At 40.4% G+C, this 17,877-nt stretch overlaps 2 protein-coding genes across 2 annotated transcripts in view; one reads left to right on the forward strand and one right to left on the reverse strand.

Moving 5' to 3' along the window:
* NCAPG (non-SMC condensin I complex subunit G) overlaps positions 1 to 17,877 on the reverse strand; it is a 184,699-nt gene that overhangs the window by 124,045 nt on the left and 42,777 nt on the right. The window lies entirely within an intron of this gene.
* FAM184B (family with sequence similarity 184 member B) overlaps positions 1 to 17,877 on the forward strand; it is a 111,978-nt gene that overhangs the window by 53,340 nt on the left and 40,761 nt on the right. Inside the window, exons 6-7 of the mRNA XM_059067507.2 lie at positions 6,223 to 6,333; positions 8,175 to 8,282. Of these exons, the coding sequence (XP_058923490.1) occupies positions 6,223 to 6,333; positions 8,175 to 8,282 (219 nt within the window). The remainder of the gene's footprint in view (positions 1 to 6,222; positions 6,334 to 8,174; positions 8,283 to 17,877) is intronic.

The raw sequence follows: 17,877 nt of genomic DNA on the forward strand, positions 1-17,877 counted from the left end.
GGAGTTCACCCAGACGGTTTATCTGCCTTTCCTGTCTGTAGGATTAGATTATTTTACCACTTAATCTTCACAGACAGAGCAGAGTACATGTCCTATAATTAGTACTTGCCCACATTGATTCCTAGGAGAGTGTGGAAAGGTTTATTGAGTCCTCACTGAGCTGTTCTAGACACTGCTGCATTCTACACCTCATTTGTATCACTTAGGATTCTGGGTGGCAAGCATCAGAAACCCACCCTGGGCAGTTTAGGTAAGAAAGGAATTTAGTAAAGGGTAATGAAAAGCTTTCTGGAAAACCAGGGAACTGGGCTTGGCAAGCTACTCAGTGATGAAGACACCCTTGCTGCCACGTCTGAGCCCAGACCTTCTGTTTACACAGCTGACACCACCAACACTGGGCCCTGGATGGTGCCTTTAGAACTGCACTGTCCACTATGGTAGCCTCTTGACACATGTGGTTATTTACATTTAAATCAATTACAATTAAATAATATTTTAAATTCAGTTCCTCAGTGGAACTAGCCGCATTTCAAGTGCTCAATTGCCATATGTGGCTAGTGGCTCCCAGATTGGATAGCACAGTGTTGAGGGATTTCTTTCTACACATTAGCTACATCATATTTTAGAACATTTCTATCATCACGGAAAGTTCTATCAGTCAGAGCTGCTGTAGAATGGCTGCCCCTGCTACCCCTGGGAAGTTCAGTTTCCAGATCCTTTATGACTCCAGCTTGTACATATCAATGGCTTCCAATTCAAAATCCGGGGTGCGTGTGTCTGATTGGTCACATGCCTTGATCACATGCCCATGCCCTCATCACAAGGGAGTCTGGGAAGGTAAGTCTGATATTTTCTGGTTCTGTGGTGGAAGGATGGCTCTGATGTATCAGATGGAGAACTTCCCAAACATTCAGAGAAGGAGCAGAGGCTGGGAATCCAAAAGGAACAACAGCTCTCCACTCCATGATTTAATTCTTACCTCAGCCCTGTAGGCAGGGGTTGTTTTCCCATTTCACAGATGAGGAACCTGGGAAATGAAGTCACTTGAGTATCACATGAATTGGGTGTGAGTCAGGGCTGCCTTGACTCCAAAGCCACTAACTTTTGCCCTCTGTCTATGTAGCAGAACAGAATAAACATTGCCCTGGGCCTTGGAGAGCAGCCTTCAGATCTTCACCCTGCCAATATCCGCTTATGGTTTATTTATCATTCATTGAATGCATACTTGGTGTTTTGAGCAATGCAGGGATACAGGAATCAGCCATGCCTACAGGGAGCTCACAGTCTGGAAGGAGGAACAACATGCACTCAAACCACCTGTCAAGTCTGTGTGTAAGAAGTGCTGTGCTGGGGAAGCAGCCACATTGTCACCTTAAATACTTCACCCCAAACCATTCTAGGCCTCTACTTTCTGATTTCAGTAATAATGTGAATGTGAACGATTTTGTCTAATTCTTTTCAACTTTTTATTTCTATCGACTCCCAACATACTCTTCATTATTTAGAAGTAGGTTGCTTAATTTCCAAATATTTGGAACCTTTCCAGATATCTCTTTGTTATTGCTTTCTAATTTAGTTCTCTTGTGATCAAAGAACAGATTCTGTTCTTTCCTTTTCAATTAGCTCATATTATTGTATGGCCCAGGGGTGGTCTATCTTGATGAATGGTCCAGGTGCCCTTGAAAAGAATATGGATCTGCTGCTCTTGAGTGGAGTGTTTCATGAATGATAATTAGGTTAAGTTGGTTCATAGTGTCGTTCAAGTATCTTATTTCCTTACTAATTTTTTCTCTATTTGTTCTGTTGACTATTGAGAGAGGAGTATTGAAATCTCAAATTTAAATTGTCAGTTTTTATATTTTCCCTTTTAGTTCTGTCACTTTTTGCTTTAGATAAATTCAAACTTATTTATGAGGTACATACACATTTAGGCTTATTATGTATTCTCAGTGAATTGGCCCCTTACTCATTATGGAATATTCCTTGTCCTGAAGTCTACTTTGATAAAAATACGGACGTTCTATCATTTTTATGGTTAGTGTTACAGTCTATTTTAATCCATTCCTTTACTTTTAACCTACCTGTGTCTTTCTAGTCAAAGTGTGTTTATATTGGGCTGGCCAAAAAGTTCGTTCGGGATCTGTAAGCTGTTACAAAACCTGAAGGAGCTTTTTGGCCAACCCAAATAGGATAGCTGGATCTTCTGTTTTATTCAGCTTGGCAGTCTGACTTTTGAGGGTTATTTAGACCATTTACATTCAATGTAATTATCATTAAGTCTACCATATTGCTGAGTTGGGTTTTTTTTTTCTATTTGTCACATCTTTTTTCTTTTTGCTTGTTTTTCTGTTTATTTTTTATTTTTTTTATTTTTTCGCGGTACGTGGGCCTCTGTCACCGCCACGGCCTCTCCCGTCGTGGAGCACAGGCTCCGGACACGCAGTCCCAGTGGCCATGGCCCACGGGCCCAGCCGCTCTGCGACACGTGGGATCCTCCCGGACCGGGGCACGAACCCGCGTCCCCTGCATCGGCAGGCAGACTCCCAACCACTGCGCCACCAGGGAAGCCCCTTTCTGTTTATTTTTGATTACTTGAATATATAGCTTTTGGTATTCCCTTTTTTATCTCCACTAGTGACTTGTTAGATATCCTTCTTTTGGGGAGGGGATGGTGTGCCATGGTTGCTGTAGGATTTACAACCTGCAACTTTATCATTGTCTGCCATCGAATAATATGATGTTACTTCATACATATTGTGTTGTGTAAGGTTTGTACGAAGAAGCAATACATATATACTTCACTGTACAAACCTTACAGCAACACGCTATTTTTATTTAGCCTTTCCTCACCTTTGTGAAGTTGTTGTCATGTTTTACTTTACGTATGTTATAAACTCTACATCACTTTTCTATTTCCTTAAATAGTCAATTATCTCTTAGAGAGAATTTTTTAAATGAGAAAACTAAAGTCTTTTATATTTTCTAATTTACCATTGCTACCCTCTTCTTTCCTTTGGCGTATTCAAGTGCCCCATCTGGTATCATTTTCTTTTGGCCTGAAGAACTTCCTTTAATGTTTCTTGTAGTGTCATTCTGCTCACAGCAAATTCTCTCAGTGTTTATATGTCTGAAAATGTCTTTATTTTGCCTTCATTTTTGAAGGTTATTTTGCTGGATATAGAATTCTAGGTTAACAGTTTTTTTTTCTTTCAGCACTTTAAAGATGCTGTTCAACTTTTTAAAATTTTTGGTGTGTATTTTCTTCAGATGAAAAGTTGGTAGCCACTCTTATCTGTTCTCCCCTGTGCATAATGTATCTTTTTGTTTTCTGATTGCTTTTAAGACTTTTTTCTTTATCATATCACAATTTGATTATGATATGTCATGGTGTGATATTCTTTGTGTTTTTCTGTTTGGGGTTCATTGGATGCCTTGGGTCTGTAGGTTATAGTTTTTTTCTGTATTCAGATTTTTAAATTGAAGTGTGGTTTATTTGCAATGTTTTGCTGTGGGTTATAGTTTTTATACAGTGTGGAAATTTTAAGATCATTATCTCTTCTGCCTTCCCCTCTGAGTGACATTTCAGGCTTTGTACTGGTTTACTCTTTCAGCTATACCAGGAACTTTACTATAAATACACACCAAAGAGTGATTTTTCTTCTTGAAAAAAGTTAACATGTTTTCCTTTAAAATGCCAACTGAAACCTCTGCTTGGTGATTTCCTGTGGCTGCTTATTTGTTGTTCCCGTGACAGTGGCTCCCTTATGTGTCTTTTCTTAAACTGGCAGTAATTGTGGACAATCTAGACAAGAAAGCAGAAAAAGGGTGGGAGTCCTGCTTTTGCCTCTTACCAGCCATTGGATTTACTTCATGTGAAATGGATGCAATAAAGCCTTTTTCCATAAGTATTATGAGAGTTAAATGAGAACAGAGCTTATGAAAGTACTCTGTGAATCCTGTAAATTAATAGCCCATGGAGCCTTCTTCCAGGGGTGGGATGCAGCAATTTATATATCTGAAAGCATTCACCTCCTTCTTTTTCCTCACGTTCTTGTCTTTGTAGTTGTTTTTTCTCTTTCCCCGAGTTAGGGAGAGAATGTTAACGCTTCCTGTTGAAATCCTCAAGGTCACTTGAGGAAATTTGTGGGGACATTTTTTCCCTTTAGGTCCATTTGTCAAGGCAACAGCTGAAGCTGTGATTGATTACATATACCCTAGGACATTAGGCTGTGCAAGATTAGAAATAGCCACTGCTTTATGCTAAGCATCTTTCTCACAGGGGCTTTCCACTGTGCTGTTACAGTGAACATGCCTTGGCAGAGTCAGGGAGTGTCTGCACCAATAAGCATGTTAAACAAAACTTCTGTTCAATAAAAGATTCTGTGAATGAGGGACTAAATAGTGAAGTTTAAAAAAAAATCAGAATCTTTGCTGAGGGGACGGCCTTATTTCTGATGGTTACTTAAGTTATCTCAACTTGTTTTAAACAAAAAGTTTATCTATCATCTTCAGAAAATGTACTCTCCAAAGCAACAAGCCCTGCAAAAGGAGATGGTGGATTTACTGAAGACACTATACATGGGCTAAGTGTCCACATCATGCGACCCTTACAATCGAATCACAGCCCTCTTTTCTTCTCTTTTAAATGACTGACCCCAGGGACAATGCTAAGTGCCACCCCAGGGCCACTGGCCTGGCCTGGGGCCCCATAGAAAGTGTAAAGGTGTCATCCAGATGATCAGTAGCAGCATCTTTTTAGATGATCAGGTTAGAAATCCAGGAGTCAGAAATCCAGAAATCCATAATTTCTCTGTCATCCCTCACATTCAATCAGCCATAAAGTCCATTCATTCTACAGTTGACCCTTGAACAATGTGGGAGTTAATCCAAGTATAACTTATAGTAGGCCCTTCGTATCTGCAGTTCCTCCACATCCACAGGTTCAACCAACCACAGACTGTGTAGTACTGTAGTATTTACTGTTGAGAAATGTCCATGTATAACTGGACCCATGCAGGCAGGGAAGAAGCACAGCCAAGCGGTCATCCGTTCCTGAGTTTGGATCTTGACTCTTCCGCTTACGGGCTGCATGACCTTGGGCAAGTTATTTAACCTCTTCAAGCTTCATTTCTTCATCTGTATAATGAGCTTTAACAATACTACCTAGCTCATAGGGTTTTCATAAGGTTCAACGAGATGATCTGTGAAAAGCGCCCAGAAAATGGTACACACTCAGTAGATGTCAACTGCTAATGTATCCGTCTACTTCCAGTTAGAGCATAAAGGTCTGTAATCAATTATCACCATCCAACATGGTATACTGCGTTATAGCTGTTGACTTTGCTGCCTATCTCTCTCACGCAAATGTGAGCTCCTGGTGAGTAAGCATATTGTCTGTTTTTAATCCCCAGCTTCAAGAACAGTGCCAAGCACATGGTAGGTCTCAATAAATATTTGTTGAACAAATAAATGACTTAATATCTACCTAAAATTCAGCTACGAGGAACAGAATATTTCATCCACTGCTCTAGACGCTTGAAAAATTTCCCCAGATATTAAGCTCGATCAGAAAGCATAAGCATCTGTAAGAAGAGTACTACTTATCACTTATCGATCCCTTACTATGTACCTAGAACTGTGCTAAGCATGTAAGTAATGCATTGAATCACAGAGATATTAGGAAATGTGCCCAAGATCATGCAGCTAAAATGCAGCTGCACCACTCACATGGGCTCCAGAATGTTCTTTTATCTGGATCTGCTTTGTGCTGAGACTATGAGGCTGTGGGGAGGGACCAGGGAGGAAGCAGCCCTATGAATCCCATCATTTTGACTAAAGTAAGGATGCTGTTGAGAAGGCCGAAGAAGAAATTTCATTCTGCTTTTGGAATTTCCCTGCAACTGAGGATGTAGTTGGCTTTTTGATTTATAGAACCATGAGAATTGTGTCAGTAATGAGCATTCTCTTTTCTTATTTGACACTACAAAATTTAAAGCCAGGGGTTTACTCTGCCCCCGCCCCACCCCCCAGTATATTTTCGACTTTGTGGTGTGAATTTAGCACCTGTTTTCTTTGGACTTTCTCAGGTATTTCTAATTTATATTTTCTTATAGTAGTTTATGACTCCTGTGAGTTTCTTTGAACTCCTTTGGGAGTAAGGCAGGGTGTGTCCTGTCCATGTTTTCATGGCTTGTGTGGTTAACTCTTCCATTCATTATTTAGGAAGTAGAAGCACAGTTGGAGGAAGTGAAAAAGAAATCAGAAAATGAAATAAAGCATCTGGAAGAAGAGAAAGAGGCCCTAAGTGTGAAGCTCCAGAATTCACTGCTTGAGGTAAGTCCCGAATAAAAGCTGTTCTTGGAATGATGGTTCTGGGCTCCAGGAGTTTTTGATGAACTGAGATGCTAGGAATCTTGGGAAGCTGCCCTGACCTCCTTACATTTAGCATCCTTGGAAGGAAGGAAAAGACTTCATCCTGACAGGAAGGCTGTCTCAGGGGCATAAATTCAGCTGCAAATAATAGAGAGCCTGATTTATAGAGGCTTAACAAAGAGGCGCTTAATGTCACACATAAAAGAGGGAGGCAGGAGGCTGCTGGTGTTGATTCTGTGGCTACATGATATCAGGCCTGGAAAATCTGCAAACATCTTGGTCCCGCCCTCTCCCCACGCCCGGCTGTGTTATCAGTGTCCTGGGCATTAGATACTTCTGCCTTCCTGGGCTCTTTTCTTTATCAAAAAAAAATTAAAAATTATAATTTGTAACTGCACTGTCATAAAGGTGAATATGGCCAGGCTGCAGTTTTTTCTTCTGATTTTGAAAGAAATGAAAATATTTTCATGGCCCCTAAATGCATCATACGTTCCTAGCACTGCACGTAGGAGAAGTTGGCTCAGATTCCCCTTGGCTGTGAGAATGACTGTCACTGTTCCAGTTGTCATGTCCAAAGTTAAAGCAGGAAAGAAGGAGAGGCAGGGATGACCAGGCCTGCCCACTTCATCAGGAAAACAAAAGCATGCGCAGAAGCCCCCAGCTGACTCCTACTCCCATTGGTAATATCTGTGCCACGTGGCCAGCCTGGGAAAGCAAGGATTTAGCCGTCAGGCCTCCCTGATGGAAGCCGGCAAGGAGAGCAGGGTAAGGAATAGATGTAAACCAGCTGAACAATGGAGTTTTCTTCTTGGGCCCACTTGTCCAAACCACCCAGGGACCAAGTTCAAAGTTTAAAGGCGTTGTGGACAGTGTTACTAGGGAGAAGAACTTGCCACTGATGGACTCCTATTCATCCTTCAGTGCCCTTAACACTGTGCTGGAATTGCCTGGGCAGAGTTTATTGCTGTAAGTTCTCTGCAGTAGTACCTACCTCATAGTAATTGTTAGGAGAATTAAAAGAGTTAATACTGTAAAATGCTTAGGTCTGTGCCTGGCACAGAGCAAACACACCATTAATGATGCTCTTATATATTGTACATGTGTCTACTGAATGTTGTTGTGATTGTGAACATGCATCTGTCTGCTCCATAAGATGACAGCTCCTTGAAGGCAGGGACGATATTTTATGATCTTACCATCTTGCTCTCACTCTGTCCCTTCTCCTCCCTACTTTACACCTGAGGAGCTGCCTGAGGAGCATTAGTTTTAGCAACATCAGAGGTTCCTTTATGGTTATTGACCTTGTTCTTCTCAAAGTCTAGAGCAGGGAAACCAGACCGTTTAATTGACACTCTACAATTAGTTGGTTAATAATAATCATAATTAAGGCTTTATAATTTAATAGCAGCTTTTAGCCACTCTTCTCTCATATTATCTGTATAATTCTTAAATATTGTTCCTTTTCTTTACCAACTAACTTTGTAAAAATGAAATAGGGTGGCCTTCCAGGAATGGTATGAAAACTAATGGAAACCATGCTACAGCTCTGGTATAGTTATGTGGATGTGAATAATTTAAAGAGAAGTGTGGAATATTGTAAACCTGCCAGGCTCATCTTCTTCTGGAGAGACGAAGCAACTAGCTAATTAGAAATGGCCTCTCTAGAAGCATGTCTAGGATTTGGCTAGTGGGGCACAGTCCCCAGAACTGATTGAACCAAGGGAATAGGTCCCAGATTAATGACCACAGCCGGGTGATAGGACTTTGTTTCATTGCTGAATGTTTCTATTCTTCTGTTTTAGGTTTTAAGGCTGGAAGCATTTATCCAACAGAATAATGTACATCCCCCGAGAGGCAATGAACGGCCCCAAGAATTGGACTGCCAGCACTGCAACATTTTAGAGACCCAGGTAACCTCTAGCTTTTCCTGCTTTAATTAAGGATATTTTTCTTTTTCTTTTCAGCACTTTGGTGTCCCCAGTGACACACGCTGGCATTAATGGGCTCTTTTATTTCCCCCCTTAGAGCTGCCAAAATGCCTGAAAAAAAATCATTATAAAATCAATTTGCAAAAACCATGACGAAAATAGAGTTCTGAGTAATTATCCACCTGGTTTGAAAAAGAACAGGGCTTGTCAGATGACTCTTCTCTCCCTCTCTGAGAGCAGCCTGGCTGGCAGATCAGGGGGCACTGGACTAGAGTGGGGTCTTTGGTTCTGCCCAGCATGAAGCATAACAGTAATCATAACTCCCCCTCAAGTGCATGCTGAGAAGCGTGCGTTGGTTCACCATGAGACTCGGCTCTCATCCGACCCTCCTGGATCTAGACCGTGATCCCTCCATGAGCTTAGTTCTAGAGAGAAGTACAGACCCCTCCTACATAGAGTTGCAGGAGGAACCTTGATGAGTATCAATTCCACTTGATTCAACTCAACATGCACATTATTCGTTCATACTGCAGCCATCTGTGAAATACATAACAAGTGCCAGCCTCTGAGCTACATGGAAGATGGGAGAAATATATATAAACAAATAGCTTTAACACAGTGTGGACATTTAGTAATAGAATTAAACATCTGGTGCTGTGTTTTCTATTAGGCAACTGTTATGTACTTTACAGGTATAGTTCTTTTGTTTTTTTAAATTTTATTTATTTATTTTTTTATACAGCAGGTTCTTATTAGTTTTTTATTTTATACATATTGGTGTATATATGTTGTCAATCCCAATCTCCTGATTCATCCTGCCGCCATCACCGACACCCCGCTTTCCCCCCCTTGGTGTCCATACATTTTTTCTCTACATCTGTGTCTCTATTTCTGCCCTGCAAACCGGTTCACCTGTACCATATTTCTAGGTTCCACATATATGCGTTAATATACAATATTTGTTTTTCTGATTTACTTCACTCTGTATGACAGTCTCTAGGTCCATCCACGTCTCTACAAATGACCCAATTTCGTTCCTTTTTATGGCTAATATTCCATTGTATATATGTACTACAACTTCTTTATCCATTCCTCTGTTGATGGACATTTAGATTGCGTCCATGACCTGGCTATCGTAAATAAAGCTGCAATGAACATTGGGGTGCATGTCTTTTTGAATTACGGTTTTCTCTGGGTATATGCCCAGTAGTGGGATTGTTGGGTCATATGTTACTTCTATTTTTAGTTTTTTAAGGAACCTCCATACTGTTCTCCATAGCGGCTGTATCAATTTACATTCCTACCAACAGTGCAAGAGGGTTCCCTTTTCTCCACACCCTCTCCAGCATTTGTTGTTTGCAGATTTTCTGATGATGCCCATTCTAACTGGTGTGAGGTGATGCCTCATAGTAGTTTTGATTTACATTTCTCTAATAATTAGTGATGATGAGCAGCTTTTCATGTGCCTCTTGGCCATCTGTATGTCTTCTTTGGAGAAATGTCTATTTAGGTCTTCTGCCCATTTTTGGATTGGGTTGTTTGTTTCTTTATATTGAGCTGCATGAGCTGTTTATATATTTTGGAGATTAATCCTTTGTCCATTGATTTGTTTGCAAATATTTTCTCCCATTCTGAGGGTTATCTTTTCATCTTGTTTATAGTTTCCTTTGCCGTGCAAAAGCTTTGAAGTTTCATTAGGTCCCATTTCTTTATTTTTGTTTTTATTTCCATTACTGTGGGAGGTGGGTCAAAAAAGATCTTGCTGTGATTTATGTCACAGTGTTCTTCCTATGTTTTTCTCTAAGTTTCATAGTGTCTGGTCTTACATTTAGGTCTTTGATCTATTTTGAGGTTTTTTTTGTGTATGGTGTTAGGGAGTGTTCAATTTCATTCTTTTATGTGTAGCTGTCCAGTTTTCCCAGCACCACTTATTGAAGAGACTGTCTTTTCTCCATTGTATATCCTTGCCTCCTTTGTCATAGATTAGTTGACCATAGGTGCATGGGTTTCTCTCTGGGCTTTCTATCTTGTTCCATTGATCTATATTTCTGTTTTCGTGCCAATACCGTATTGTCTTGTTTACTGTAGCTTTGTAGTATTCTCTGAAGTCAGGGAGTCTGATTCCTCAGCTCCATTTTTTCCCCTCAAAATTGCTTTGGCTACTCAGGGTCTTTTGTGTCTTCATACAAATTTTAAGTTTTTTTGTTCTAGTTCTGTAAAAAATGCCATTGGTAATTTGATAGTGATTGCATTGAATCTTTAGATTGCTTTGGGTAATATAGTCATTTTAACAATATTGATTCTTCCAGTCCAAGAACATCATATATCTCTCCATCTGTTTGTGTCATCTTTGATTTCTTTCATCAGTGTCTTATAGTTTTCTGAGTACAAGTCTTTTACCTCCTTAGGTGGGTTTATTCCTAAGTATTTTATTCTTTTTGTTGCAGTGGTGAATGGGATTGTTTCCTTAATTTCTCTTTCTGATCTTTCATTGTTAGTGTATAAGAATGCAAGAGATTTCTGTGCATTAATTTTGTATCCTGAAACTTTACCACATTCATTGATGAGCTCTTGTAGTTTCCTGGTGGCATCTTTAGGATTATCTTTATATAATATCACGTCATCTACAAACAGTGACAGTTTTACTTCTTCTTTTCCAATTTGGATTCCTTTTATTTCTTTTTCTTCTCTGATTGCTGTGGCTAGAACTTCCAAAACTATGTTGAATAATACTGGTGAGAGTGGACATCCTTGTTTTGTTCCTGATCTTAGAGGAAATGGTTTCAGTTTTTCACCATTGAGAATGATGTTTGCTATGTGTTTGCCATATATGGCCTTTATTACGTTGAGGTAGGTTCCCTCTGTGTCCACTTTCTGGAGAGTTTTGTTTTGTTTTGTTTTTTAACGAATGTGTTTTTATTTTTTTATTATTTATTTATTTATTTTTAACATCTTTATTGGAGTATAACTATTTTACAATAGTGTGTTAGTTTCTCCTTTACATCAAAGTGAATCAGTTATACATATACATATGTATATGTATATGTATTTTTATCATGAATGGGTGTCGAATTTGGTCAAAGGCTTTTTCTGCATCTATTGAGATGCTCATATGGTTTTTATTCTTCAGTTTGTTAATATGGTGTATCACATTGATTGATTTGCATATATTGAAGAATCCTTGCATCCCTGGGATAAATCCCCGTTGATCATGGTGTATGATTTTTTTAATGTGTTGTTGGATTCTGTTTGCTAGTGTTTTGTTGAGGATTTTTGCATCTATATTCATCAGTGATATTGGTCTGTAATTTTCTTTTTTTCTAGTATCTTTTTCTGGTTTTGGTATCAGGGTGATGGTGGCCTCATAGAATGAGTTTGGAAGTGTTCCTTCCTTTGCAATTTTTTGGAAGAGTTTGAGAAGGATGGCTGTTAGCTCTTCTCTAAATGTCTGAGAGAATTCACCTGTGAAGCCATCTGGTCCTGGACTTTTGTTTATTGGAAGATTTTTTTTTTTTTTTTTTTTTTTTTGCGGTACGCAGGCCTCTCACTGTTGTGGCCTCTCCCGTTGCAGAGCACAGGCTATGGACACGCAGCCTCAGCGGCCATGGCTCACGGGCCCAGCCGCTCCACAGCATGTGGGATCCTCCCGGACCGGGGCACGAACCGCATCCCCTGCATTGGCAGGTGGACTCTCAACCACTGCGCCACCAGGGAAGCCCTGTTGGAAGATTTTTAATCACAGTTTCAATTTCATTACTTGTGATTGGTCTGTTCATATTTTCTATTTTTTCCTGGTTCAGTCTTGGAAGGTTATACCTTTCCAAGAATTTGTCCGTTTCTTCCAAGTTGTCCATTTTATTGGCATAGAGTTGCTTGTAGTAGTCTCTTAGGATACTTTGTATTTCTGTGGTGTCCATTGTAACTTCTCCTTTTTCATTTCTAATTTTATTGATTTGAGTCCTCTCCTTCTTTTTCTTGATGAGTCTGGCTAAAAGTTTATCTATTTTGTTTATCTTCTCAAAGAACCAGCTTTTAGTTTTATTGATCTTTGCTATTATTTTCTTTGTTTCTATTTCATTTATTTCTGCTCTGATCTTTATGATTTCTTTCCTTCTGCTAACTTTGGGTTTTGTTTGTTCTTCTTTCTCTAGTTCCTTTAGGTGTCAGGTTAGATTGTTTATTTGAGATTTTTCTTGTTTCTTGAGGTAGGATGGTATTGCTATAAACTTCCCTCTTAAACTGCTTTTGCTGCATCCCATAGGTTTTAGGTCATCGTGTTTTTGTTGTCATTTGTCTCTAGGTATTTTCTGATTTCCTTTTTGATTTCTTTGGTGATCTCTTGGTTATTTAGTAATGTATTGTTTAGGCTCCATGTGTTTGTGTTTTTTATGGTTTTTTTTCCCTGTAATTGATTTCTAATCTCATAGCATTGTGGTTGGAAAAGATGCTTGATATGATTTCAGTTTTCTTAAATTTACCAAGGCTTGATTTGTTGACCCAAGATATGATCTATCATGGAGAATGTTCTGTATGCACTTGAGAAGAAAGTGTAATCTGCTGTTTTCGGATGGAATGTCCCATATATATCGGTTAAATATATCAGGTCTATTGTGTCATTTAAAGTTTGTGTTTCCTTATTAATTTTATGTTTGGATGATCTGTCCATTTGTGTAAGTGAGGTGTTAAAGTTCCCCACTATTATTGTGTTACTGTCAATTTCCTCTTTTATAGCTGTTGGCATTTGCCTTATGTATTGAGGTGCTCCTATGTTGGGTGCATATATATTTAGAATTGTTATATCTTCTTCTTGGATTGATCCCTTGGTCACTATGTGGTGTCCTTGCTTGTCTCTTGTAACATTCTTTATTTTAAAGTCTATTTTATCTGATATGAGTATTGCTACTCCAGCTTTCTTTAGATATCCATTTGCATGGAATATCTTTTTCCATCCCATCACTTTCAGTCTGTATGTGTCCCTAGGTCTGAAGTGGGTCTCTTGTAGAGAGCATATATATGGGTCTTGTTTTTGTATCCATTCAGCAAGCCTGTGTCTTTTGGTTGGAGCATTTAATCCATTTACATTTAAGGTAATTATCAATATGTATGTTCCTATTACCATTTTCTTAATTGTTTGGGGTTTGTTTTTGTAGGTCCTTTGCTTCTCTTGTGTTTCCCGCCTAGAGAAGGTCCTTTAGCATTTGTTGTAGAGCTGGTTTGGTGGTGCTGAATTCTCTTAGCTTTTGCTTGTCTCTAAAGCTTTTGATTTGTCCATCAAATCTGAATGAGATCCTTGTCAGGTAGAGTAATCTTCGTTGTAGTTTCTTCCCTTTCATCACTTTAAATATATTGTGCCACTCCCTTCTGGCTTGTAGAGTTTTTGTTAAGAAATCAGCTGTTAACCTTTTGGGAGTTCCCTTGTATGTTATTTGTCATCTTTCCATTGTTGCTTTTAATAATTTTTCTTTGTCTTTAATTCTTGTCAGTTAGATTACTATGTGTCTCTCCTTGGGTTTATCCTGCCTGGGACCCTCTGTGCTTCCTGGACTTAGGTGGCTATTTCCTTTCCCATGTTAGGGAAGTTTTCGACTATGTCTTCAAATATTTTCTCAGGTCCCTTCTCTCTCTCTCTTCTCCTTCTGGGACCCCTATAATGTGAATGTTGGTACATTTAATGTTGTCCCAGAGGTCTCTTAGGCTGTCTTCATTTCTTTGCATTCTTTTTTCTTTATTCTGTTCTGTGAATTCCACCATTCTGTCTTCCAAATCACTTATCCATTCTTCTGCCTCAGTTATTCTGCTATTGATTCCTTCTAGTGTATTTTTCATTTCATTTATTGTATTGTTCATCTCTGTTTGTTTAATTCTTCTAGGTGTTTGTTCTTTATTTCTTCTAGGTCTTTGTTAAACATTTCTTGTATCTTCTCGATCTTTGCCTCCATTCTTTTTCTGAGGTCCTGGACCATCTTCACTATCAGTATTCTCAATTCTTTTTCTGGAAGGTTGCCTATCTCTACTTCATTTAATTGTTTTTCTGGGGTTTTATCTTGTTCCTTCATCTGGTACATAGTCCTCTGGCTTTTCATTTTGTCTATCTTTCTGTGAATGTGGTTTTCGTTACACAGGCTGCTGGATTGTAGTTCTTCTTGCTTCTGCTGTCTGCCCTCTGGTGGATGAGGCTATCTAAGAGGCTTGTGCAAGCTTCCTGATGGGAGGGACTGGTGGTGGGTAGAACTGGGTGTTGCTCTGGTGGGTAGAGCTCAGTAAAACTTTAATCCGCTTGTCTGCTGATGAGTGGAGCTAAGTTCCCTCCCTGTTGGTTGTTTGGCCTGAGGGGACCCAGCACTGGAGCCTACCCGGGCTCTTTGGTGGGGCTAATGGCAGACTCTGGGAGGGCTCACGCCAATCAGTACTTCCCAGAACTTCTGCTGCCAGTGTCCTTGTCCCTGCAGTGAGCCACAGCCACCCCCCGCCTCTGCAGGAGACTCTCCAACACTAGCAGGTAGGTCTGGTTCAGTCTTGTATGGGGTCACTCACTGCTCCTTCCCCTGGGTCCCGATGCACACACTACTTTGTGTGTGCCCTCCAAGAGTGGAGTCTCTGTTTCCCTCAGTCCTGTCGAAGTCCTGCAATCAAATCCTATTAGCCTTCAAATTCTGATTCTTTGGGAATTCCTCCTGCCATTGCCAGACCCCCAGGTTGCGGAGCCTGACGTGGGGCTCAGAACCTTCACTCCAGTGGGTGGACTTCTGTGGTATAATTGTTCTCCAGTTTGTGAGTCACCCACCCAGCGGTTATGGGATTTGATTTTATTGTGATTGCGCCCTTCCTACTGTCTCATTGCAGCTTCTCCTTTGTCTTTGGATGTGGGGTATCTTTTTTGGTGAGTTCCAGTATCTTACTGTTGATGATTGTTCAGCAGTTAGTTGTGATTCCGGTGCTCTTGCAAGAGGGGGTGAGCGCACGTCCTTCTGCTCTGCCATCTTGAACCAATCTCCTAGTCTGTTCTTTTAAACTGAGTTCTCTTTTCAAAAAGATAACCTACCTACAAAGCACGGAATTCATAAGGTGCATAAAGGTATACAGTGAAAAGCGTGCCTCCTCCCCCAGTTCCCTGTCTGTTTTATTTTGTTTTACCTCTTCTTGTATCTCCTTTCATATGGTGCATTTGCAGGCATCATTATGAATATATTATTTTCTTCTTCAAATGATAGAATTCTCTCCTTCACTCTGCTTTTTTCTAAACTTAAATTTTTATAGCTTGGAGATTGCAACACAGCAGTACACTTCCACATCAACTTCATTTTTTTAAGAAAAGAGCAACTGTCTAGTGTTCCCTTGAACAGAAAAACTGTAATACATGTACCTTTTCCTTTATGATGAATTTTTAGGTTGTTTCTAATTTTTCACTATAGATAATACTTAAATGGATAACACTGTAGAGGGATACAGTGTAGCATAGTGGTTAAGTGATCTGTCCCCTGAACCTGACACCTGGTTTCTTACTGGCTAAAGAATCTTGGACAATTGATTTAAAGTCTCTTTGCTGGGCTTCCCTGGTGGCGCAGTGGTTGAGAGTCCGCCTGCCGATGCAGGGGACACGGGTTTGTGCCCTAGTCCAGGAGGATCCCACATGCCATGGAGCGGCTGGGCCCGTGAGCCATGGCTGCTGGGCCTGCGCGTCCAGAGCCTGTGCTCCACAGCGGGAGAGGCCACAACAGTGAGAGGCCCGCATACCACACACACAAAAAAATATTAAAGTCTCTTTGCTTGAACTTCTTCACCTGTAAAATGGGTATGATTATAGTCCCTACCTCCCAGGGTTTTTGTGAGGACTAAAGGAATTAATATATAAGCAGTGATGAAAACAGCACCCAGCACATGTAAATGCTCAATAGGTGCTAACTCTTACCATCGTAGAATTTGCTGGGTCCAGCGATATGAGTGGCTTTAACTTTGATAGATTTGCTGCATTGCCTTCCATCAAGGTTGTGAGTGTACCCCCATGGCAGCACGTGCAAGTGCCTGTTTCCCCACAACCTTGCCAACACAGCAGGTTATACAACTTTCTGAACTTGGTCAATCAGAGAAAATTTATAATTTAATTCAGATATTCTTGGCAAGCCAACTCTATACCAGCCAAGCGAGTCAAACCTTTGCTGAGGCCCTGGAGGTGCAAAGTCCAGGCTCATGCGGATGGTGTGTGAGTAGCACACTGCAGTGTGGTGAACCCTGCACCCACATGGGACACAACAAATGTTGTTCTTTGCTGTTCTGCCAAAGCATTTCAGTGAGTCAAGAGAGATATAAATAATAAGGCCAACTGAGAGCAGACTTTTCACTCCACTCCCAGAATATGAAGAGGGAGGGTTGCCAACCCTGGGTATGGCTCTGTCCCCGTCATAGACAGCTGAGACTCCACTGAGCCTTTTGTCCTGGTCTCTCATGTCTAGTCTCCTTGATTCTCTTAGGTTCACAATGTTCTTCATTGGTTTCCAGAAAGCCATGTCAGTCTTGGTAATTCTAAAGGAAACTTTTTTTCTGGAAGTTTCTGGTGCCTGGGTCACAGTGAACTGGGGGTGGAGAAGGTGCAAAGTTTTCATAGATCCCTGCCTGCACTGTCTCCAGAAGAAAAAGGAGAGTCATTTGCGGTCATTTTTAGTCAAGCCATTTCGCCTCAACAAGTATTTATGAGTGCTATCACTATGCCAGGCACGGGGCTGGATGCCGGGGTGAGTGAGGCCCAGTCCTGGTCCTTGGAGAGCTCCATTTCAAATGCAGGAAGTAAATATTATGTAATTATCTCTCTGAGATCAGTTTCCTCACTACTCCTAGCAGCAAACATAGATTAAGTACCAATAATGTAGTGCAGTACACAGTCCCACAACAACCCTATGAGGCAAGTGTTATTTTTTTTTTAATATTTATTTATTTATTTTTTAATTTGGCCATGCCGGGTCTTAGTTGCGGCTCGTGGGATCTTTGCATGTGGGATCTTCGTTGCGGCATGCAAACTCTTAGTTGCAGCATGTGGGATCTAGTTCCCTGATCAGGGATCAAACCTGGGCCCCCTGCATTGGGAGTGCAGAGTTTTAGCCACTGGTCCACCAGGGAAGTCCCAAGGCAAGTGTTATTATTATCCTTGCTTTACAGATAGGGAGACTGAGGCCCAAAGAGCAGCACCAGGGCCCAAACCACGATTCTATACTGCTTCTCATTAGTAACGTGGCAGTGATAATCCCTGCCCTCCACCCCTCCAGAAACTTGTAATGAACAGAAGAAAGCACATGAAGGCATTTTTCAAAACTGTTATAGAGTCTATAAATGTAAGGTGACTTTGTAGTATCTATTACAGTCCCCTGTAATCATTTCAGCAAAACCCCATTGCATTAGGTGTTCTATTTTAAGATGTACATAATGCTACCTTTGAAAAATTGTCAAATGAACTTGAGAATGACTTTCAATATTTCCTTCCAGGAGATTTCCTGGGCATGGGTATTCCTTTAAAACAGAAACAATCTAGGTGAGGTTCATTGCCTAGAAGATGAAAGATGAAGACCTAATGTGAACGTGGGTTTAA

The sequence above is a fragment of the Kogia breviceps genome, chromosome 6, assembly GCF_026419965.1.
Source record: "Kogia breviceps isolate mKogBre1 chromosome 6, mKogBre1 haplotype 1, whole genome shotgun sequence".
Lineage (NCBI taxonomy): Eukaryota > Metazoa > Chordata > Mammalia > Artiodactyla > Physeteridae > Kogia > Kogia breviceps.